This window comes from Chrysemys picta, chromosome 18 (assembly GCF_011386835.1).
Source record: "Chrysemys picta bellii isolate R12L10 chromosome 18, ASM1138683v2, whole genome shotgun sequence".
NCBI lineage: Eukaryota > Metazoa > Chordata > Testudines > Emydidae > Chrysemys > Chrysemys picta.
The window spans coordinates 7,174,748-7,200,331 of record NC_088808.1 but is presented as its reverse complement, the minus strand read 5'-3'; the positions used below and the strand labels follow the sequence as shown (position 1 = coordinate 7,200,331).

Below are 25,584 nucleotides of genomic sequence, written 5' to 3'. Positions count from 1 at the left end.
CCTTCACACCCTCCCCTCCGGGCTGTCTGTGCTCTGTCAGAAGATGCAGCACCAAATCTGCCCAACAATGTGGGTGCGAGGTCGGATTTCTCCAACCCTGCCCCGCCACAGAACATCCCCTTGTTCGAGGCGTTCTATAGACCTAGATCAGGCTTGAGCCGCCTTGAGATGGGGACACTCCGCTGACTCACGCCATTACCACTTCCCCTGGAAGTGTTCCTGTTCTTGAAGAGGGAATGGTTTTTACACCTGCTGCTCAGAACAGGCACGTGTGGGTGCACAGGTATCCTGTGCTGCTGCTCCTCCCCCAGCAAGAGCGAGCCCAGAATCACACGTGGACAGCAAGTGGGAGCTGCAGTCCTCTTGGGGATCTCACAAGCAGGCAGCTCCACACGGGCTGCCCAGCTTAATGGAACCAGCTGACAGGCTTCTACCGCCATGATGGATTCACTTAATGCCGCAGATATCGCTAGTTTATAAATACTAGTGCGCTCACCCCCCAGTGCTCCGGGTGTCGTACAAGAGCAACGCCACCCGCTGAATACACAAGAGGAAATAAGCGAGAGTCCAAGTCGAACAGACAAACCACAAAAGCCAAACCAAGTGGGAGAGTCTGCAAATGCGCCTTTTCCTCACTATGGAAAGCAGACATTTAACGAAGCTTCATTAAAGGGCAACACTGCAGTCAGAAGGAGATGACCTAACTCGGTGTGTACTCAAGCAAAGACCAGAAACCAGAGATCTTGGAAAGCCTCTTGCCCAATTCCATTCGAAATCACCTGGGTCACTCACCAGTTTCCAGTGGTTTTTTTATGTGAAAAATCAGAGCCCATTACGTCACACGTTAGTGCAAACAGCCCAAGGCTACAGACCGCAGCACGTGATCACATACTGAGCGCACGACTCTTCAAACCACAGCAAGCCACAAGCCCATTTCTGACCCTGACGTAGCTACAGAACGAGGGAGTTCAAACCTACTTGGTTCCCGTCAGATTTTAAGATAAATGAATTCCAGTGATTCCCTCTCACACCCCCTCCCCCAAGCAGGGCAACATTATCGTGCTGTGAAAGACAAAATTGGCATTTTAAAAATAAAGTTTACATGTCGTATTTAACAAGCGTCTTCCCGGTCACAGTTCAAGAGCTTGTCTATGCAGTTTCTTTACTGCTTTAACTGCATTTGAGACAAGTATGGTTTAAAGCACCAGTTCTCAACAGGGGGTTTGCAGCCCCCTGGGGGTGCTCAAAGCCTTTCAGGTGGGCCACAGAGCCCCACAGCTAAAACCCAGAGCCTGAGCACCTCCTGCGGGGCTGAAGCCCTGATCCCTGCTGCCCCCTGTGGGGTTGAAACTGGGAGCAGCAGAGCTGAATTCCCAAGCTCCAGCACTCCCCACAGGGCAGAAGCCCTGAGCCCATGGGCAGAGTTGGGGGGCACAGGGGTCGTTGCTCCCCTCTGCCCTCCCCCCCCCCCCCCCCCCCCGCAAAAAAACCACACTGCAGTGCAGTCCCAGGGCAGCTCCACACATCCACTCCACCTCCTTCTCTCCCAGCCCCCTGGCCAGGTCAGAGGCCCTCCTTCTCTCCCAGCCCCCTGGCCAGGTCAGAGGCAGGAAGCCAGAGGCAGGGTAGTGATGCAGGGTTCCCTCGTCTCCAGCTGCTGCTGGGGGTTGAAGCTGCTCTTCAGCTCCCAACACCTTTGCTCATGCAGCCAGTAAGAGCCGCCTCGGTAGGGGACCCGGCTCAGTGGCTGGCAGAGCCCTCTGGGAACAGGGACCGCAGGGGAGCTCCCCCAGCACCCAGCCACTAGCTTCCCCCCTGCACTCACACAGCCCCTAGCTACTCCCTTCCCTGCCCACACAGAGCTACCCCCATCCACACAGAGCCCCTAGCTACCCATCTCCCTGCCCAGAGCTGCCCTCACACAGCCCCTAGCTACTCCCTTCCCTGCCCCCTGAGCTACCCCCCTGCCCTCACACAACTCCTAGCTACTCTTCCCTGCCCACCCAGGGCTACCCCCCTGCCCAAAGCTACCCCTGCCCTCACACAGCCCCCAGCTATCCGTCTCCCTGCACCCTGAGCAGTTTTCAAACTTTTTGAGCTGAGCCCCCCCCCCCCCAATCTTTTGAATTATAATTTTTGGTTATGCCCCCCCCTGCCACCATCCCCACAGCCCAGACAGGCCGGGTGGCCTCCTGAGGTGAGTCACGAGGTGAAGCTGGCACTCCCTCCCGAGACCCCAGTGTGCAGACCTGGCTCAAGCTCTGCTAGCCCCTATGCCCCCCACAGCCCAGAGCCCTGAGTGTCCCCCTGGGCCCTGGAGTTTTTAATAGCATGTTGTGGGGGCCCTCAAAGAAAAAGGCTGACATCCCCCACCGGTTTAAGGTGTACCACCCTGTAGAATGGATGCAGTTACACTAGTGTAAAAGGTGCTGTATATCAACATAGTTTCCATGCTATTTTAGGTTTATTTAGTCTATATTATATATAAATAAAAGTTACCTCTAATCAAAATAATTTGGGTCAGTACAACTGCCCCTCCCCCCAGTGTGTTTAAATGAAGCCTAAAGCTTATGGAAACAAGATTTTTCAACCCCCCACTGATTTCTGGGCAAGGTGGTGTGGGTGGAGGTTGGGGAAAACAAAGAAGATGCCAGGCTACTTATAATGGTATCTTGGAGACTGCGGGCCAGTTTCAATGGCTGTTTTTGCTGAGTCATTGCAGTTTCCCTAGCGAGGTGCAGACCAGGACCTTCCAGGCTGACCGCACCAGTGCTCCAAAATGTGTCCAGTCTAAAACCCGCAAGCTTGGGGTTGCTTTTTTTAAAGGGGGTGGGTGGGTAGGGAAGAGACTGATTGGAAGTACAGAGGAAGCCAGGGATTTTATTTACCTTAGGGAGCATCTCCCTGAATTCAGGTTTTCCCCCTTCTGGTCACAAGGCAGGTGGGGGCCCCCCCAATGTGGCTGAACTGTTAGAGAGAAAACAGTTCCATGAAAAACAGGCAAGATCTGTTTGCAACCTGGCCTTGCAGCCCACCTGCTGGGTTTCCTCTGAATTGGAACAGACATGCTGTCAGGCTTGATAAACTGGCTTCTTGCAAGAGTGAGACGTACTAATGCTGGAGAAAAGCCAGATTTTCCCATTGCTTTGAATGCAAGCATCACATCTGCCACCCCACCTCCAGATAGGGGGTGGCAGCCTGACCTCCTGGCCCCATTCAGGAATCTGGAATAAAGTCACAACGGGCTGGTTGACCGGATTGTTTAGAACAAAGCTGGGAGAGAAGGGAGGGGTGGGGGGGGGAAGACAGGTTAGATGCCTTGATCAGAACACTTTTCAACCACCTTCTTGCTGGTTACTCAACTTCCAGGGGCTTGTTCTCCCTGCCCATCCCAGTTCCAGAAACACTCCAAATTAGCACTCAAGTGTCTTAGGAGGGAGTCTGGGTTGGGCAGGAGGGAGGAAGGAGAAATGTGCAGATGGGAGACTTTGGAAAGTCCTGTCTCTTGGCTGCTTTCCACCTCCTGCTGCTTCGCCACATTCTCCCCAAGCTGCTCCCCGGTGCGTGGGTTTCGTTCAGCTGGGAGTGAAGATACAACTGGTTAAAAGGTCAAGGAGCTTTTACACAGCTCAGCGGCCTGCCCAACTTGTGCCTTTCCCAACCGAAACAAGGCAGCTTTTGTGGCGCGATCTCCAGAGATGGGGGTTGTTCCGTAGCAGGGCGGGCAGCGCTGAGCAGCAGGGATACAGAAAGCGGTGACAGACCTTGGACAGAGAACCGAAGCGGTTTTAAGGAGAGGATGCGGTGTACAGAACAAAGGAGCAGTTACAGCCATAAGACTGGCTTTCCTCTGCTTGCTCGGCGTTCGTTAGAGACACAGGGAACGTCATTCAGTTTTGGAGAGGCCTGAACAGGGATATATGGGAAACCCAAACCTGAGCATCAGCTCTCCCAGCAACCTGGACCCCTAACAGTGTGGGGCAGGGGGAAAGGGAGCAGAAGGGATGCGCAGTTTATGGTGTAGTTGCAACTCTAGTCCTTGGTTCCAGAAATGTATTTACATACATGCCTGCCCCCCACACACACCAAAAAGCTTGCATTTTTGCCAAATTCTGGCAGGGGGAGGGGGAGTTGCACATTGGCTATGCAAAGCCAGCCCAGAGAAAGAGGGAAAAACACATTCCAGAGCAAGGCTCTTCCCTCCTGCCTGCCAACTGGAGGGACTCTGTAGTTGTAAGTGCTATTCCCTTGGTTGAAGCTAAGCTCCAGCCCAATCCCGCCCCCCCCCCCCATTAAACTTTACATTCCCTCCCTCACCCCCTACAGCAGTGGCTCTCAACCCCCCTGTGGCCCATGGGCCACTTGCAGCCCAATCAGCACATAGCTGTGGCCCATGTGACATCCTCAGGGCCATACAGGTAGTATACAGATTGTGTGGATGTGGCTCCCATAACAGAGTTGCATATGGAGCCCACAATGGTAAATCGGTTGAGAACCACGGCTTTACAGGGAGTGTGATAGGGAAGCGGAGGCCCAGGCTTCAGCCTCACATGAAGCCACCACTATGGTCCTCCAGAGCTCCAGCTGAAGTCCTCCCACCAGAAGATGGAAATTCAGGGTCAAGAGATCTCCCGAGCCAAGAAATGGGTACAAGAACTCATGGGGCATCTTTGTACATCACAGGGGAGCAGAGCGCACAGGCTGTTTGCCTGCAGTTCCCTTCCCTTTTGAGAACTAGGCTGTCAACGGACACGTCTAAACATACAAGGACAGGACCACTGTAGGCTACGCAGCTGTCCCTTCTCGAGCTTCTTTTTTGCTCCTCAGAAATAGCTTCTTGTGTGCTTCAGCATCCAAGGAGGTACGGGGCAGGGGGCATTCCTGCCCCCCGACAAGGCACAAAGTAGGAGCATAGTCCAGGAGGAGGAACCCAAACCACCTCCAAATTGTGAGTTCTGGGTACGCTTTCTGGCGTGTCCTGAGGCACTGTACTAATAACCCATATTTAGAAGTCACACACCTTCCTCCAGCACATACAGAAGAGAAAAGCAGCCAAATGAATGGAAAATTGGAGATTCCTTCCTGTTCAGCTGCTTATAACATAGGCCTTGTCCTTCAAATAAAGGAGGGGACAATTTGTCATGCTGGATCTGCATGGCTCTCACTGGCGCACCCACAGAACAGAGGGGTGAGGTAACTGGAGACACAGACGCGTGATTAAAGGGGAAGAGAAGAGGTCAACTTGCCTAAGCTTGAGAACTTGGGACTGCCGAGCTCACCAAGCGAGTTTATTGCACTGTCTGAACATAGAGCCAAGATGCAAATGGAAGGATGAACACACAAGGCCAACCTAGTTCCATTCTCTACCACCCTGAGGTACCAGCTTCTCTCTTACAGCCGGCTTCTGCTGCAATCCAGCCTCCAGTCGCCCAGATGGGATGACTAACACAGCGAGTCTGCGGTTCTAGCACATACCATTCATTCAACAGCGAACGCCCAGCAAATGCCGCCCTGAGCAAAGATCCTACACAAAGAGCTGTTTGTCCTTTCTCCCTCCCCTCACCCATACCCAGAAGATGGTGAACCATTTCAAAGGGGCCTGTAACTCATTATTTTGCCTTTGGCAGGCAGTTGGGAATGTCACACTACATAGCAGGCTCGCACAATGAGTAGACCGTATACATATTCAAATCTACAGTTCGTTTCCACAGGACTGTACCTCAACTGCAAGCCAACGGACCAGGGGACAGCAGCTGAGCTGGAGGTCAGTAGATCTAGGAGTTGGAAACCACCGCCTGCCTCATCAGAAAGTCTCAGGAAAGCCGGACAGAACAGGAACAAAGGGTCAGGGGAGTAATGCACCAATGGTGCACATGTAACCCCGACAGACCCCAGTCATCGGCGTGCGGGATCGAACCTGGGACCTCTGGAGCTAAATGCATGAGCCTCTATTGCATGAGCTAAAAGCCATATGGCCCTTCGCAGCTGTAGAGCAGACTCATCATTCTCTCTCTCTAAGTGGTCTTGTGCCCCTAGATGGGACAGAGCACCACACTCAGGTGGTGTGTGGGTTACACACACCCCCACCCACACACCAACACCATTTAAAAATTAGGTTGACATAGCCACAGCGCTCAGACGTGTGAAAAATTCATACCCCCTGAATGCTGTAGCTTTGCCGACCCCAACTCCTGGTGTAGTCCTGTCTAGGTCAATGGGGAGAGGGGAACCAACCCACCCACCCACCCTTCTCCTGTGGATTAAAACTACAGTGACGGAAAAACTCCCCATCTCTGTAGGAGGCATCTACATGACAGTGTCATAGCACTCAGCATAGCCAGGGCCTCTGTGTCTGTCACTTCCTGGGCGACAGCAACTGATGGTGCCACCACGGTTTTGAGATGCAAAAGGCAATAATACAGTTGGAAGTCACTGACATGACTACCTGGGACTCAGCTGTGAATTTCTATTTGAAATAGTACCAAGTCTCTTCCCATAATTGTACTACACATTTGCAAGACAGCAGAATAAGTGACAGGTGTGTGGGGAGAGAAGTGAAGTGACTAATGCCGGCTTTAGAGTGCAGTTGAATAGCAATAAATAGCTAAACCATCTTATTACTCAACAGATCTGCTCCCTGTGCAGTTTTGAGACGCATCTGCTGACTTTACTGACTGCTTTTTACCCCTGCTAGCCCTGCAAAACCAACACAGCTATAGGCGAATAAGCTGCACTCTGTTCATCATGCTTCAAACAAAACTGGTGGGTAAGTGCCAACTGGAAAACACACACAATTCCTGGCAATTGTAGGCAAGCCTCAAAGTGCCCAGCTTGACCCTCAGATCTCAGGTGGAGTCCGCAGGGCTGGCAGTTTACACACAAAAACCCACCCTGTGTTATTTGAACAGGTGTGTAACATTTAACGCTGGACCACTAAGATGACAGCGCTTTACAAGTTCAGTCATTTTTCAGTTTATGAAAGCATGAACTCAGATCAAGAATATTTTTATTTATGAATAATGGTACCTAGTCTAAGACTCTCTCTATGAAGTTTGCCTGAGACTTCATTTTAAAAAAAATGCAGCCATTTAAAAAAGGTGGACTTTTTGCTGAATGGTTTGTTCCTGTTCTAGTGTGGAAAATAGACGGGCACTTTCTTGCCAAGCTTTGTACTGGAGGATTTTGAAAGACAGATGCTGGCAGGGGAGACAAGAGCCTAGCACAAACAACATGCTCTAGGGCAGGCCTGCACAACTCGTAAAGCGGCGAGGGTCATATTACTCCAAAGAAAACAGCTGAGGGCCGAGTCCCTCCGGCCCCGCCAACCCCCCCCCAGCGCTACCCAGCCGCCCCAAAACACCCCCCTCCCCAGCGGTGCCCGCCCCACGGAAACAAACCCTCCTTTCCCAGCGCCGCTTCACCAAAACAGCCGTATTGAACCTTTGTAATATGTTATAGCAGGCTCCTAAGGTAGTATAATTAAGATAAAAGAAAAAAGTCTTTTTGCTAGAAGTAGAATAAGATCTTCCCCCCCACTTTGTAATGAATTGCCCTGTTGAGTGAATGAGGAAGGCATGGAAGGCAGGCACCTCCAGACAGCTGCAACCCTTGGAGAGGGGATGAGAGCCAGACCAGATCAGTAGACCAGGTCAGCCACCAACTCACTGCTCACCTCCTCAGCCCCGCTGGCCCACCTGCACTCCCGCCACTGCCTGCCCGCTCGCCTCCTCAGCCCCCCTGTCGCTGGCTCACCTGCCCCTCTGCCACTACCCGCCTGCTCACCTCCTCACCCCCTGCCACTGCCCGCTCGCCTTCTCAGCCCCCTCACCCGCCGCTTGCCTATTCACCCCCCGCAGGCCGCACGGTGAGCCCACGTGGGCCACATATGGCCCCCGGGCTGCATGTTGTGCAGGCCTGCTCTAGGGAAATGAGCAAGAGGGATGGGAGGCAGGAGGTCATGAGTGCTACATTCACCTAAAGCGACTGCACCGGCCTCAGTACTACATTGTATTTAAAAAGCACTGTACAGGATTATTTATGCCTGAGGAATAGGCGAAGATCACCGACAGACATTGGTCCAATAAAAGACATCACTTCACCCACCTTGGGGCCAACACAGCCACTACAGCGCTGCAAACAGTGACATGCCCATGGTTACACAGCAAAGTCCGTATCTGATCTGAGTTCTTATACCCACGTCTTTGTGTCTAATGCCCAATCTGCCAGTCCACGCCACCAGCTCCAAGCAAGTGGCTTGACCTTTTTCACTTCAGTTTCCAAATCTATAAAAATAGGGATAATACTCAACTCCTCAGTATATAGCTAAGCACACCTTAAAACGCATCAGATTTTACCCTTGGCAGGTATTCACTAGCTGGTTTTTAGCCGCCTTGCTCAGACAGTCCCTTCTACTTAGGGAATTAATCAAGCAACAAAATTGTAGGAAAGCCACCAAAATTAGCGTTTGACTTTACCTTTCTCCAGCACCTTTTGGTGCATCCCAAAGCCCCTTACAAACATCTAATTCAACACAGGAACCTCTGCAAGGTCTGTATTAAGTGCACTGAAAATAAGGATGAAGTGAAAGACAGCCCAGAAGGTCTGTTTTCACAGGTGTTGAGCACTTGCAGCTCCCACGATCTTGATGTGGAGATTAAGCACTCAACACCTCTGAAGATAAATCAGGTCTTAAGTGAGTTGTCTGTGGCCACAGCTTGGGACGGACTGACTCCCAGCCGCCTCCTATCCTCTCTCAATGTTAGCCAAGACACGGTTACCGGACTTTAGAGATTTTAAGGGCACTGGCAGGGCTTGTCAAGTGAGCCCAGGAAGCAGGGCACCCACACTTCAGTGAACCTCGGTGGGAACTGGCCAGTTAACTGAAGCGGCTTTGGAAACCCAGGCTTAAGTCTCTTGGTTCATTTTGAAGACATCGAAGAGTCTGAGCTCTCTCGACTTCAACAGTCCATTCCCCATCTGTGCCAGGGATTTCCATTCCTTCCTCCACCCCCCAGGTTAGGGCAGGGGAGTCCTAATTTAGAAGCTCCAAGGATCCCAAGGGCCACACCGGTTTCATCTACTTTGAGTGACTCAGGACAGAAGCACTCGTATGACTGTTTCTCCCTCGACAATGATGTAAAGATTCCACAGGCAATGCATGCCCCCAATGGACAGTTCTGCCTCCACCTGGGTGCGGAGGGGGGGGGGGGGGGGAAGGAGGAGGAGGAGGAGGAGGAGAGAGACTGAAGCCTGCGCTTTATTCTGGAAAAATAGGAGGATGCCTGATGGCAACAGCACTGATAGGACAGAATGTATTTGCTTATTTTGCCTGAATCCCTCAATTGAACTTCTGGGGTTGGGACACTTCAAAGTCGCATAGTCCATGCAGCTCACTTTCCCTGTCCGCCACCTAGGCAGCTACATGGTTAAGCTTTTCTAGAGCAGACAGTCCTTCAGATGCAGGATCCTCACAGAAATCATTGGCACAAAAAAAAAAAAAAAAAAAAAAAAAAACCCACCACGCTCCAATGCTCAGACTTTAACCTGTAACCACCTTAAAGTGACTTAAATGGAGTCTTAAGCCAGCCAAAAGCCCTACAGTCCAGCGCAGAAACCATCCAGCTCTCAACTCACTTAGGGCTGTTTTACCTGGAGTGCTTTATAAAACCCTTTGGGATTCACCAGATATTCACCAGCTGGGCGTATGCACTGTCTGGCTTTGTTCTGGGGCTTTTCCTACTCCCCCTCCCACGCTGCAGATGGAAAACAAAAGTTGTGATTCAACCCACTCCTCCAGCTTATCGATCTGTGTGGCAACCCAACAGGAAAGTAACCCTGATAGTTCCTCTTCACCCCCGGGGTCTGGGCTGGAGAGAGGTTTATCCCAGGAAACACTGCAGGATAGAGTTGACCTTTCCCCAGCATGTGCTAAAAGCTCTGCTTGCAGACTGCTGACTTAGCAAAAGCTGTCAGTCCTGTTTTACTGCCTCTTACCCATTTCCCACTAGGAGACGAAGCCTCTGAAGGCCCATTAGTTTGTTTCCTTGCCACACACACTTCAGTATACAAGTTAGAACTACATACACCGCTGTGGCAGGTGAATGCTGGCACCGATCGGTTTCACTTGAAGCCTAGATACAGCGTGAATTATTTGTGGTGTACTGACCTATTTACTGGCTGAAAGGCGGCATTCATTCAAACGCGGAGTCCCTGGAGCACACCCAAGTCATTCTGACTTGTGGCAGGAATATCTAAAACACAGCTCCTCACTGGATGTGCATCTGCTAAGCAAGGGAAGCATTGCAGGGATTTCGTTCTTGCAACAGTCCTAGCACTGAATCGCTACAGTGCGCCTCAGCCCTATGGTTAGGCCAGTGCACTCTGCGGTTCCTGAAGCACCCTGCCTATAAGAGCCAGCGCTGAAGCGGCAGGCAGGGCCTTTGTCGTTTCTAAAGACTTTGGGCAAAACTGGTGCAGCTGCAACACCTGTCGACTCTGATTGCACCAGAGAGCAATCACTGTGCAGTGTAGACATGAGCTAGAGATCTTGGCCCAGATGTTGCAAGCAATGTTTGAAAGCTACAGGAGACAGGCGCTGGGTTGTACTGGCATTCCATGGCCTTTCTGCATAGCGTAGACAACCCCTAGCTGTCTTGCACATAGCCCCGCTAACATGAAGTCACCTGTACTTTGCATGCAGCTGAGCCAGTGTCAACGTAGGGGTATTTCAGGAGATGGAGGCGTTCGGTATCTCGTTGGCACACACATGCAGAACTTGCATCATAATAAAAACCTGCCCAAAAAAGGTATCCAAAGGGAAGGACCCTTCCTACTAATCAGACAGTTCTCCATCACCTATAGCCCCATCCCTTGCTGATCTTACCTTTATCTGCCAGCGAGAGCGTGCTGTTAAAGTACTGCTCCTCTACAGTCCATGCGGTGTCATTGGCCTTGTTGGACACGCCGCAAGATCCAACGCAGCTCACTTTGATAGCTAGGAAAAAAAAAAATACACATCTACATCAATACTGCAATAGAGTTTTCAGTGGTCTTCCCAGGCCAGTAAAAGAAATTTACAAGTCCCAACTTGGGTCTCATCCTGCTACCTCCTGTGGGCTTCCTCCTCTGCTGAGACACAGCCAATTTACTTTTAAGTAGAGCATCTGTGCACTAGTTGCTGTTGACAGTGCCCCTTTTAAACACACACACACACACACACACACACACACACACACACACACACACGGGAGTGGAGATGAGACAGAGGTCAGTGGCGCTCAGTTCAAAGGGTATTTTTCTCCCTTTACTCAAAAGTTATTGCTCTAAATGCAGCATCTTTCTCCAGCAAGCCAGGGCATTTTCTAAGCTAGTCTCATCACACTTGCTCTTGAAAAAGCTTACCCAGAGGCTTTTAACTTGCCTAGCAACTAGGAGCTCAAACCTCCTAGAAAAATCAGTGGGACTTAGGAGCCTTTGAAAATTTTACCTGGTCTCCCATTTTTCTCTGGCTCCCCGCCCCTTCAGTTCAACTAATCCTCCTCAAACACCCCCACACCAGGTAACTTGTGGTTTCAGCCCCAATTCCTGTGCACAAGCAGAGGAACCACTGATCCAAAGGTGGGTCGTTCTCAGTGCCAGAAGGACCTGTTAATGCAGCGAAGGGAGCAGAGAGCGGCAAAAGCCCCACAACCCTTGAACCCTTCAGGGAAAAGGACTTTGTCTCCTTTCATTTGAAGAGAGCCAGATGCACCAAGCCCACCAATAGCTCCCTCTGCCCCTTCACAGCAAAGTCAGTTCACACACTAACCTAGCAGTTATATGAAGAAAGGAGAACCTGTGACGCCATCTGGCCTACCTGTTCTCAAAGGGGCAGCAACGCCACTCGCTCAGCGGGACACAAGGCAAAACTGTTTAGGGGACGGGAGCCGAGATGGTCTGTGAAGGTACTTGCAGAACTCACTGTCCTATCTGAGCATCTCACAAACGTTAATGGATTTTACCCTCACCACACTCCTATGGGAGGAGGGGAAGGGTTGCAGAGATGGGGAAATTGAAGCACAGGTAGATGACGTTTCAAGGTCACGCAGGGACTCTATGGGAGAGCAAGGAACTGAACCTGGGTCTAATCCCACTCCAACATTCTAGCTGCTAGAGCAAAGGTTCCCAAACTTTACTTAAGCGACCCACCAACTGCACTGTCTATTTTGTTATCCACAGGGGGTCCAAATTCATGGGGGGTTCCCCCCCACAGGTCACAGGCCAGTGTCCTTCTCCTTGCCCCACTGACGGGGCACCAGCCACCTGCAGCAGCGCTCTCTGCCCCTGCACTGCAGACCTAATCCCAGCCCAGAAGGGAGGCGGAGGTGGGTGGGGTTGAGCAAGTGGTATTGTGACCCTGGAGCCCAGTTTGAACCAATTGGGGAGGGGGAGGAGGAAGAGAATCAGGGCCAGCCCTGAGGGATAGGAATTGCCACTGGAGGGTGTGTGCAGGATGGGCTTGGTCTCCACCCCCCTCCTCCCTGAGGCCACCTGTCTGCACCTGGCCTATGGCCCACCTAAAACCTTCCCACCACCTGGGAGATGCTGCACTAGACCATCTTTCCCATCCTGGTGGTTCTGAAAGCACAAACCTTCCCTTTCTACTAGGGAAAAGGAGTAGGGGTGGAAAAGTCTCATGCAGGCAGGTTAACATTCAGCACAGCACCAGGCATGATGGCTGGCCAGACCAACCAGCAGGAAATCTTCTCTGCTAGGCTGCAGGGAGGGAACACGGCGCATTCTTGGGGGCAGTAAGGATCAAGACTAAACACTCTGCAATTCTGGTTTCTCGAAAAGCACTTTGGAGGGGGGGGAGGGAATTTTCCTCACTGCTGATCCCTTACAGCTCACCCGGAAGACAGTTCCCTGGCAAGCGAAGTAAGCGGTTGGTGTTTACCTTGGCCGGTCTTGAAACAAAGGCTGGTGCTTTGTGACTTGACAAAACCTTTTACAAAAGGCAAGAGCCCTTGTGCGGAGTTTCAGGAAGGGCTGATCAGAAACTAGGGCAGTACGCTGAACAACTCCCTCTCACCACTGGGTTTATGGAGCTGCCTACGTAGCGAGTAGACCCTGGGCTTTACAACACAGCTATGGCTGGCCCAATTCGGTGTTTAGTACACACCAATTGAGCACCACCAATCCTGGACGGAAGTAACCGTGCTGGAAACATTCTTCTCAACAGGATTTTAGCAGAATAGCTTCACTTGTTCACAGCTTCCCTCTGAAGTCCCCAGCTGCACTATGGACGTAACCGGATCTTTCCCAGATTATAGTATAATTAGAGCCAGGTTTCTAGACCAAGCTTCTGGGCAGCATCTCCAAGATCAGAGACTCTTTAAACCAAAAGATTTTCACTTTGGGTTTTTGGCGGTTATGCCTTCTGAGCTGCTCTGACAGACGGCATCAGGCAGAGCAGTTAGTCCAGCAAACTCATAGTGGAGCTGGAGTCAAAGTATGGCTTTATATCCTGAACTATGGAGAGAGACAGACATGTAAAACTAGACTGTTATACAGAGATTGTCCTCCTACAGTGGGAGCACCACCTCTCTGCTGGGGAGAAGGGTGTGCATGTAGACCTTGATACAAGTTGATGGGACCAGGACTACATCCAGTGTCTTAATACGGTCCTCTCCTGGTTCTCCTCTAGTTCCCTGGCAGCAACTTTAGCTCTTTTGGGGGGGGTCTTCATCCTCTCCCACTCTGAGGCTTCCACAGGGTTCCTCCTTTGGCAGCCTCTCTGGGTGACCCATTGATTTGAAGTAACTGAAGCCACTAAGTATCTGACTCAGATCTACACGGCCCTACCTGAGGGGTCTCCCTCCATCCAATCTTGCATCTAAAACCTGCCTCAGACATCTCCTGCCAGGGGGGAGTCCTGCCATCTTCACTCATCTTGGCCTAAACTTACTCCCCTTCCACTGTTGTGATCCCACCATCCTCCCTGCCCCACAGGCCCATAACCTGGGAATTCTCCTCAGCTCCTCCTCACACAGCCAAGCAAGCAGTGTCCAGATCTTGCTAGAACATTTCAGGTCCATGCAGCTCAATTTCTCAGCCAGGCTCTTCAACATTCACCTTATTGCTGTAGTCTCCTGCCCAGTGTCCCTCACACCCATGTCATACCCTCAAGTCTACAGCTCTGGAGATCATCTCCCTAGCCAGTCCTCTGACCATACCACTCGGAATCGTTGCCTTCCCCTTCCCCACTGCACCGCATTCAGTTTTCTAGTCAGCGTTCTCCCCCATTCAGACTCAAGGTGCCAATTACTCCATTAGGTTTCTTGTGCCATAGTCATCACAGAATGAAGCAAAGAGCAACCACCAGAAGATCCATTGGTTACCAGTTTTTTCTGCATTAACCAGTAGTTCGACGGAATACCCACACACACCCCCTCCATAATGCGTGGAGATTGGCACGTGTACCTAACTCGACTGGCTTAATCCAGAAGAGTTCTTTATATAGCATCATAAAGGGCAATTCTCATTAAGAGTCAATACAATTGAGAGTCCACTGCATTGGACTTCCCTTAACTCAGAGGCAAGGTCTTTTGTAAAAGACTACCAGGCTGGTTTGAGGGATGCCTTCACCACTACAATATTTCCCAAGCAGGTGGCCAAATGAGAGACTAAATTGTCTGGCCATCAGTGGTGATCTCTTGGTCAGCCGTGCAGACATATAGACACCCCTCAGTCTCTGAGCCAGTACAGGTCACCTGACAGGCCCATATTAGAAATCCGCTAGGCAGCTTTGGAAAAATCCAACCCTTCCGCCCTAGCAGGAGGGGGTGCCCACAACAGGGAAGGGAATTCAAAGCTCAGCTACAACCGGTCACTGTTCACCAGGGCAGATACCAGAAAGAACAGCAGAGGGAAGCCCAGGTTTACTGCTGTCAGGACTCCAAAGCACACCAACCACACGTGGAGACGAATTCCACTACATAGTTGCCAGTGTCTCTGGTTTCAGTCCTTCCCACAGGGGGAAGCTCACACCAATTGCTTAGCCAGCCCATCTGTGACAGATGAACTGTTCCAAAACCCAGCCAGCTCCTCTCCCACCACAGTTACATTTTCCCTCACAATGAAGATTGTAATTTTCCTATCAAATTCTTAATCTTTATAGTCCAAAGGACACAACCGGGTCTCAACAGGAAACCTCCACGGGCCATTTCAGACGTTCACAAGCGATCAGCATCTGTTGCAATGTGGGAGGATTACTGCCTGGTAGTTAGGGCCTGCCTGATCTGAGACGGCACTCTGCAAAGTGTGTGTTATCTAGGCACAGATGTATGCATGTGGAACACAGGGGACACAGCCAAGCTTGCGGTTTGCTTTAGTCTAGCGCACAGCTGTGGATGCTTGATCTCCCTTTATCACAGGCCAGAACCATGGCGTCTTTGGCACCTAAGGACTCCTTGGCTTTCTGTCAAGGAAATGGGAGCAAGTCTGTGGTCTAGCTAGGCTACTGTCCTCAACGGTCTGCCATTTATTCGTTTTCTGTCGATCCAGTGGAATCCTGTTACAGGCTCCATTACGGCCATGTTCCTTCTGAGAGTTCTAGCCCCAGACCCGCTACAGGAAGAGCTGTTAGACGGCAGGGTTTCCAGACCACACACGGGCACTGGCATTTCAGCACCAGCTTGCTCAGGTTAGGATTGGCTCACCAAGGCCTAAAATCCCTTGCCTGGAGCTGAGCAGCAGTTACATGGGTGGGAAAACCCTCCTGCCTTTGAAAGAGTAAAAAGGAAAGCTAAAGCCGTCCTCATCCTTTAAAACCAGATTCCCTAATGAGCAGTAGGGGCTGGTGGATGACAGAAAAAGGCTTTGGAAAGATAACTGCACCCCCTATATTGCCAGTTCTCACCATTTTATCATGACTAGCGATTTGGGATGTTTAACCTGTGTCGTGAAAGCACAATGCCAGGTGCCCACTCTGGAATGTTCCCTTATTCAAAATGGCTACCGTGTCCTAGTCCTCTCAGTGGGGCTGAAGCCAGCAACATAACCACCATGTCCCTACGGCCTGCTTGTGGAAGTGACGCTGCCCTTAAAGTTTACAGTGGGAGGTGGCAGTATGGAGGAGATTGGAGTTTGCCAGGCAAAAACAGCTGCCACTCTATGGCTCGGGGGGCTGGACAGCAGAGACACTGACTGATGGATGGGAGCAGGACGGAGAGGGGCCTAAGATAGGCGGAGATAGGGTGGAGTGAAGGAGTCCTGCCGCTTAGGGCTTGGCTACTCTTGCGAGTTACGGCGCAATAAAGCAGCCCTGGGCGCCCTAGCTCACTCCCCGTCCACACTGGCAAGGCACGTAGAGCGCTCTGACTCCGCAGCTACAGCGCTGCTGGTTCTCCGCCTCGGCGAGTGGAATAACGTTTGCTGCGCCCCAGCGTCAGTGTGAACGAGGTGTTGCACTACTGCGCTCTGATCAGCCTCTGGAAATGTCCCATAATCCCCCTAAAGTCAAGTGGCCACTCTTGTCATTGTGAAATCGGCTTCAGGAATGAGGAAGTGCCCTTTCAAAGCTCTGTGTGGAGAAGCCGGCAGCAGCCCCGAGAAAAAGCAAACATTTACTGTTTGCTTGGAGTGAGAGAGAGGCGGGGAGGGGGGTCTGAACTTACAAGACAGCATGCTGACATGCTCTCAGCCCCCCCAAAACCCACTTTCCCCCCACATACACACAACACACTCCCTGTCACACTCCACCCCACCCCACTTGAAAAGCACGTTGCAGTCACTTGCATGCTGGGATAGCTGCCCCAATGCACCGCTCCCAATGCTGCTGCAAGTACCGCAAATGTGGCCACGCCACTGCGCTTGAAGTGGTCAGTGTGGACAGACTGCAGCGCTTCCCCTACTGCGCTCTACCAAGGCAGGTTTAACTCCCAGCGCTCTACAGCTGCAAGTGTAGCCAGGCCCTTACTGTCAGGCAGAGAAGAATGTGAGGGGGCAGGTGGTGGTGTTCAGGGAAGCGCTGCTCCTTGCCAAAGGTTAAGCCAGACTCATTGTTTTTAGGGGCTACCACCACCCACAGCAATGATGGTTAGGAGTCCAAAGTTCTCTAATGAGTATCTAACTCATCAACCCTGTACCAGCGTGATGCATTAATCAGCTCGGTGGTTCTCAAGTTATTTGCCATCCAGCCCGTCTTTTATCAAAAGATATATGCCAGGAGTACTCATGGCAGTTTCCCTGTCTCAGGAGGGGAGGAGGGAGGGAGGGTAAGTGGAGTCTTGATCTGAGCAGCCAAGGAGAGGCATGCATTGAAATTTGACTTTTCAACCTGAAAGCACCACACACAGGCAGAGCAGAGGGGAGTTAGAGAGTCAGACAGACTAAACACTATTTGATCATTTTGGGGCCCAACTTATTTTTGGGGTGGGCTGACTCATGATTTTTAATCTCTTGAGATACAGTATTGTCTGTCTGTAGCACAAGAGAAGTTCCACTGGATCATTACCTAGTGATGGATGGGAAGGTGAACAGTCATGTCCTGGGCACAGAAGTTGCATTTCTCACTGCTCTGGCTCTATGCCACGGGGATTAGCATGTGCTGTACTGGAGGGGCGTTCATGGGGGCAGAGGTTCCAAACGTTCTGCCTGGGTGCACTTCCCAGGGAGGGGAAGGGTGTGGGTAATTTCCCCATCATACTATCCAATTCCAGCTCTTTGAGCCACATTTACAACAAGAAAACAAAACAGCCTCTAAAGTGACACCAGCAGCCCCATATTTCTGCACTTTCCTGTTCCACTGGGTGGACTTGATATTCAAATATTAGGAGCTCCAGGGTTCAACAGAAAAGACACCCAATCCCCCCCACACGTACACAGTGCAAAAACCAGAAGTACCCTGCACTTGCAGAACAGCCAAACCTACCAGATAGGCAGCGGTACCTGCATGCATCCAGAGATGCCCCACGTTATGGGTCTCTAGTAGGAGAATCAAGTGATGGTGAGAGGAAGGCAGACAGATCAGCCACATTTAGCAGGTAAACAGAGTGCTTAGGCTCCTCTGCTGACATCGGCCTCCCCTCCAGGTGATTTAGGAGAGTGGCCAAGTCCTGTTCAGAGCTCAAGTGGCTTTTCTCTGTTGATTCAGAGTGTTGCAGCGCCTACCCTCAGGGAAGCTCAATTTCCATTGTAGATGGGAGAAAAGCAAGGACAGACATGTGAATGAGAAGCTGTGTACAGCACACTCCCCTGCAGGAGAAAACGGGGAAGAGTAGGAAGCAAGCGACAGAGGGCTAAGATCTCTTCTACTTCCCAGAGCGCAAACCAGATGTCGCGAATGTGCACAGAATGTCACCTGCTGTCCTGCATGAGGAGTGAATACAATGCGCAGCAGGAAGTTTGGCAACAAAATAAAATCCAGAAGGTCACAAGCCCTCCCCCCACCCCAGCTACTCTGAATCACCTCAGGCAGGTCTTCCTCCTACAGCCACTTTTGTGAATGAGGATCCCCATGACAACGGGGCTAGGAGTCAGGAGACCAGGGCTCTGTTCCCAGCTCCGCCACTACCTTGCTGTGTGACCTTGGGCAAGTCACTTCCCCTCTGTGTCTTGTTTCTCTGCCCACCCTTGGCTTGATTTTAAGCTCTTCAGGTTAGCAAGCAGCTCTCAGTAGGTCTGCACAGCACCTAACAAACAGGGGCCCCAATTCGGATTGGAGCCAGAGTGCCATTTCAGGAGAGCAGGAAGGTAGATCCTCACCCCCGCCCCCCCAAGTTTCATACCACATTTGGGTGAAGTTCGCAATAGGAGGGAAGACGCTGCCAGCCCCTGCCCATGGAGCTGTGGCTGGCTGCACTGCTAGGGACCAGGAACTTGCCTCCTGATCTGCTGCGCAGAGCTGGGTGGGGGCTGATGTCAGGAGTGGCCTCCATCATGTACCTGGGTGGGTAGAGCGCACCCCTTGCCCTGCCAAGATGCCTGACACAACCCCTACCTACCCACTCCCTGTAACCTGAGCTACCCCCTCTTCTGGCACACAGCACTACCCCCTGCCTGCTCCCTCACTGGGTTTCAAACTTTGAGCTGAGCCCCCCCCAAACCTAGACAGGCTGGGTGGAACTGCTGACGTGAGTCAGAGGATGGAGGTGGTGCTCTCTCATTAGGCCCCAGCATGTGGAGCTGGCCTGAGAACTCAAACTATTTCTCCCCCCCCCCCCCCCCCCACAGCATAGTGTTTTCAGGTGCCTAAGTACCCCCTGGGATCAGTTACAGTTACCCCCTCCCCCTGAAAATCTGAAAACGCACCCTGGTTGGAGCCCCTAATGCAACCAACCCCTAGCACTGACGGGGGAGGCTGGAGGCTGCAGGGACCTCCTTTAGGGGATATTTCAGACAAGGTTCAGGTCACTACTCTGGGGGGTTGGGGGCAGGGAAACAGCTGCATTGCCATTACCAAGGTTAAATTAGAGCTGCTGTGGCGAAGGGATGGGGAATGGCTGTGGGTTGGTGGGATGGAGGGGAAGCGGTGGCACGTTTGGTAAGTTTGTTCTATCCCAGTTGCTCTCCGTGCAACATTATCTGAGTAAACGCTGGAGCCAGTCTACATACAGTGTGTTTGTAAAGTTTATCCAGAGTGCCCAGAGCTTGGGATGGATGCTCTTTAAACAGAGCTGTTTAAATTGCCTGAGCTACAGGGTGCTGGTCTCTGCAGCCCGTGTGTCACGTTAAACACGGACCCCGCTCCCTACTGAGCACAACAGGCCCAGGAGCTAGAGAGGGGCCTTTCCAGCGTGACATGGAGCGAGAGAATGGCATTTCTCAGTCTCTTGAGGGGCAGCTCACTCATTCTAGGATCCAGCAGGGAACAGCAAGTGCTCTGGGAAACTAGAGATTCAGCTTTGTGACATGGAGATTTATCTGAACACCAGCCAATTGTAACTTGGAGGGAGGGTGAGACCTGGGCCCCAATTAGAGGACAGTCAGCCAAGCACCACGTTTTAATTAGATTCTCCGCGTGTACACACACACACAAGCTTGAGACCGGGAGTGCCTCCCACATATCTGCAGCTAGACCCCAGAGACAGGCTTTCAGAAGAGTCAGTCGAGAGCTGAAGGCACCAAAAATAGCAGTAGCCAAGCCAAGCCCTCCCCTCAAGAGAAAGGAGATAATTATCCTGAGCACCCCTGAATAAAGGGGAGGAAGCCCTTCATAACCAGCACAATGTTGGCGATAGCAACAGTACATCCAGGCCCCCACTCCAGTCCCAGTAGGGTAATAAGAGCAAATTAAGTGCTAGTATATAGATCGCACAGGCTGTTTTCAGACCTTGAGCACCATTCTAGCAAATGTGACCGACTGGCTTGGGAAACAGGAGATCAGTGGCGTAGCCACGTGGAGGGAACAGGGGGAGCGATTAAAAAAGTGCCACCTGCTGCAGCGCTTTTACTCTTTGGCGGCACTGAAGGACCCGGCGCTGAAATGCCGCCGAAGACCTGCGGAGCGAGCGAAGATCTCACCACCGAAGACCCGGAGCGCCGCTGGGGGAGTAAAATAAAAGCGCCGCAGCGGGTGGCACCTTTTTTTTTATTGCTCCCCTAGGGGAGTAAAAAGGCGCCAAGAAATTGACAAGGAGTCGCTTGTGCTCAGTGGAGGAGCGTCCGCTGCCCCGCTCCCCCCCAGCTACGCTACTGCATGAGAGGAGTTCTGTGCCCAGCTTGGCCATGGACCAGCTGGGCAGCCTGGGGAAAGTAACATTGCCTCTGGTGACCCTTTAGGCTGACCAGATAGCAAGTGTCAAAAAAATCAGGAGAGCGGGGGGGGGGGGGAAGGGGGGGAAGGAAGAGAGTAAGAGGTGCCTATGTGAGAAAAACACCCAAAAAATCAGGACATCTGGTCACCCTAGTCTAGTGTATGCTGGGGTAGGGCATGCTCAGTGTCGCTTGTTGAAGCCGTTCCACTTGCGTAGTCATTGAGCAGAGAGAGGATGTTGTCTACACAGCGAAGAAAAACCCATTGCTGACCCATGGCAGCTGACTCAGGGGCGGGCTGCAAGGTTGTTTCATTGCTGTGTAGACTTCCAGGCTCAGGCCGCAGCCCCTTTCCATCCTTGGCTTGCCTAGGGAGACTGAGCTCTGCTGGGGGGGCGGGGTCTGATCTCAGTTGGATCTGCTAGACTCTTGTGCAGTACAAATAATTAAGACATTTGTCCCTCTGTCTACACTAGCAGCTGAAGAACCACATTTAGCACCAGTTGATGGGATTGAAGTGGGATGATCGAATGATGGAGGACATGCAGGGCCGGCTCTAACTTTTTTGCTGCCCCAGGCAAAAAAGAGTGCCGCTGCCTACCCCACCCCCCTGCCCCGAGTGCCGGGCTGGGCCGCTCAAACCCCCGCCCCCCGCAAAATGCCGGGCCGGGCCACTGCCGAAACAGTCCCTGTGCTGACCCGCTGAAAACAAAACAAACCAAACAAACAAAAAACAAACCTTGAGCGCCCCTCGCCACCCCATCATTGGCCGCCCCAAGCATGTGCTTGGTCTGCTGGTGCCTGGAGCTGGCCCTGATGACATGTTACTGAACTATCCTTGTCAGCAATGGGTCAATTATCTAGCATGGCCAAGTCACAACAAGGACACATACACGCACACTTCTGCGCCACCTGCCAAGAGTGGGAATCAGTGAGCAGACCTGGCTTCAGAAAAATAAGAAGCCCACATCAATTTGCTGAAGCGGAGGCACGAGATTCTGTATTCCAAGACCTGCAGCAGGTTATAAAATACCACAAAGCGCTCAGCAAGTTGCTGTAACAAGCAGCATGTGTCTCAACATATCAGCAGCTTGAAGGATTCATCTCAGAGACAGAAGTCAAAGCTCAAGTGTGTTTGGAGTTCTTGCCGGCCTTGCTGAGTGTATGGTAGACCCCAGCATTGTATGGAGTTATAATAAAGACAAGACTTTGGGAAGCTGGAAAATTTGTGAAGAACTACAAAATCTCTAGGTAAAAAAAGGAGTTACTTCTAGTCTCTGCTCAACGTGTAGAAGAAAGAAAATTAAAACAGAGTGCATCTTGAAAAGGTCAATGAAAACTTCATTGGTAGCAGAACAAAGGGGACTAGCTTTCAAAAGGTGAAAAGCACCTTAAGTTCACACAGATTTAAAAAAATTTCGACCCCTTCATGTCTGAGGAGCAAGGAAATAGACTGGAGAAAGGGCTGGGAAGCCTCAACAGAAGAGCTGGCAACCTTAGCTTAAATAATTTGCATAAATTGCTAAAATTGGGAAAAGAGACACTCCTAATTAACCAATAACTACTAATTAATTTAGCTGTCCCCACCCTGCTGGGGCTGTCCTATCAGTTCTTGTACATTTTTATATACACCCCCCCCCCACACACACACACACAAAAGTCCTATAACAAACACTAGAGCAAGCCATCCGAGTAAGGTGAGAGGAAAGGGTAAGAGAGATACCTATAGTAAGAGGTGCTGAGGAGGCAGTATTTTGGTTTTGCAAAACCAAAACCAAGAGCGGTTTGGATCCAGATTCTAATTTAGCCGACCCTTCATTTGCAAGGGGGGTGGGATCATTCCCCCACTTAAAAGCATGCTCCGGGAACAGGGTTTATGCTTCTACAAAATGGGGCAGACATGCTAAGACTACGTCAGGGGTCCATGGTGTAACCAGCCCCCTGGCATGGCTATTTGTAATATAGAAGGGGATTCAGATTCCACTGGTCTGGAATAGATGCTTGTCACCCATACGGATTACAGCATTAAAAAGGGTGAGAACTTGAGTTCTTGTGGTAACTGAACTTTGATCATCGTGACAAGAGGAAAAGCACGCTTCCCAGGAGCTGGATTTGCGTCAGATGCGATCACATGAATCACGGTTGAAATAGTTCTAGTCAGAGAAGCGATAAGAGACAAAAACACCTTATCACCGGTGGGTGAACACTGTTCACAAAGCGATCACTCCCTATCGACCTGTCTCCATCCTCAGAGGAAACCTGCACAACATTTTCAAAAGTCGAGCCTGGGGAAGCTTAAATTCAGAACTCTGCTGGATACTAAAAATCAGGGACTAAACAGAGACCCTGGATTTATGGCTTATTACAGGACTCTGTAACCCACTAACCCTCTTTTTGTCCTATGACTGCAGAGGTGTTACCAGGCCACTCTACCTTGAACAGTCCCTTAGAATATGCTCTAACTACTTCTGCTAAACAATCGGTTTTTTCCTGCATTTAGCTGTGACGCTCAGAGTACCTTTCCCAGACCTGAAAGAGCACCGTGTAGCTCAAAAGCCTCTCTCTCACCAACAAAAGTTGGTCCAATAAAAGATATGACCTCACCTACCTTTTCTCTCTGTTCAGAGTCAGATAGACAGTTTATAGTCTAATGACAACATTAAGTTGTGGTTCTGACCCAGGCTACTTTCACCCCCAATTGACCTTGTCGCTTCTGCTCTGCTCAGACCGGTTATACTCTCTGCTCCCATTGTTCGAACTATTACACCACCCTTTGTGGCTCTTCTGAGGCGATGTTGTAACACAACCTGTGTTCAGAGCACAACAACAAAGACAGTCCAGTGCTAGAGAGGTATAAGATTTCCAAGAGCCAGATATGTATAGTCTAGCTAAGGGATGATCAAGCAGGGGATAGCAATCCTTAATTAGATGAAGGATGAAGAGGGAGATTGGCCGGGTGGAGGCCAAGGGTCCTACATTAATAGGAGTTAAAAAGGGAAAGGTAGGCTGAATACCAAGAGTGATGGGAGAGAAATGCAAATCTGAAGTACTCACACCACATTGCTTGGGAGAGTTGGAAGTGGACAGAACAAAGCACTGGAAAAATAGTTTAGAGAACAATTGTGTTTTGTAAGGAGAGGGCTAGACCAAACCCTAGAGGTTTCTTTTCTGCTTGAGGGTGTCGTGGCCTCTTGGCTGACCATAAGGTTTTCCTCAAGTATTAGCACACACCAAAAAGCCATAGTATGCAGTGAGTGCCCAATAGCTCCAAGAAGCTGCAGAACAATCCTTGATTAGCCCAAGATGGAGAACAGCCATTGTACATTTTCCTGCCATTTATATTACGGCAGCAAATCCTAGGAAGACACTGCATAATTCTAGTGTGGTAACTTTAGAGTTCCTCTTTAACCCAATATCATGGGTATTGATCTTCAGGGGTGGAAAAAAGCCTATGTAGTTTTGTACACTAGGCCTGGGAGGTAGACCCTGTACGGAGACACAGGCCATCACAAGAGGGACAGCACAAGAATGGCTGGGATCAAAATCAAGCTGAAAAATTAAGGAGTCTAGAACAGCTATTACTCCAGCAGGTGACTATAAACTATTCAGTGACCTTCTTGGGTTCAGGATTCACTTGTTATTTGAAGGTAGATAAAGTCAGACGGGAATGCAATGCTGCCCAGTGTTCTCAACGCCTCTCACACCACGGTTGCCAATATGCTCAGGCATGAAACAGTGGTCATTAGAGCCAGATTCCCTCACTGATTTCAGCAAGGAGTTCTGCCCCCCCGAGGCATGGCCCAACAGGTAGGACAGCAGCTGCAAGACAGAATGTCCTTGTTTTGCAAAAGGGTTGTGTTGAGCAAAGGGGAGGAGCATCTCCACAGAATGTGTCCTTCCCTACTACTCTACAATAACCCCAACCATGATCAAATCTATCAGAGACACCCCCCCACACACACACACCACTCCCCCCGGAGCAAGAGAAGCAGCTGTAAATGCCACTGTTTTCCCTCTGCTTAAGTAGCTAAGCTGACCAGATTTCTGACGACAGCCATGCACACATGGCTCTACAGACATTCGAGCACACAGCTACCAGAAACAAACACTGCAGTCAGAGTACTGTAGTTTGTAGGGACCAAAGCCAGGGGAGGCGGGAGAGAGAGACCAATTCTAAATATAGGAACCCTCCTCTGAGGGAGCATCTTACGCCCTCATCTCACCACACTTCGCTCTAGGAATCCCACCACCCTGGTGGAAGATGACTGATGCAGAGAGCCAACACAAGACCTACACACCAACGATCCAGTCCCACTTTGAGGGGATAAGTAGGATTTTGCATAGACTTGGTGCTAGACCTCTGGATGGGTGCAACATTCAGCCCTGTGTATGTTGCATCATGCCTTGGGAAACAAGGGAAGTGCTCAAACCTCCCACCTACACAGACTGCTTAAGGGAATCAGCTGAAAGCTGCTTCTTGAAAGGGACTAGGGAAGACAGTTCCTCTTAGAAGCCCATCAGTTAACACTGACTAGCTAGTGGTTGGCTACAACAAATCATGATGGCCAAGGGGGTTGCATTCAGCACTAGCTCAACACTATGTCTGGACTGTGTCTGCAGAAGGGTTGTAGAAAATCCAGATCAACTGCCAAATCCAGCCTGTAGCATCCCTCCCTCTGTAGAGTTCAGCTGCAGGTCTGTATTGCTTGTCAACTCCATCAGACAGTTTGAGTTTGTTCCACCAGGAAGAGAAATAGGAGCAAGTATTCCAGCAGAGTAAAGCTGGATAATACATGCAAAGATTCAAATTAGGCACAGCTCTGGGGCTACAGGCAATTTGCATCCCCTTGG

At 50.9% G+C, this 25,584-nt stretch overlaps 1 protein-coding gene across 2 annotated transcripts in view; it reads right to left on the bottom strand.

Annotated features, from left to right (window-relative positions):
• The window catches only part of ARRDC1 (arrestin domain containing 1), a 65,005-nt gene that overhangs the window by 25,998 nt on the left and 13,423 nt on the right, over positions 1–25,584 (bottom strand). For both annotated transcript variants that reach the window (XM_042859681.2, XM_005309133.4), the window contains exon 2: positions 10,883–10,993. In XM_042859681.2, the coding sequence (XP_042715615.1) occupies positions 10,883–10,993 (111 nt within the window). The remainder of the gene's footprint in view (positions 1–10,882; positions 10,994–25,584) is intronic.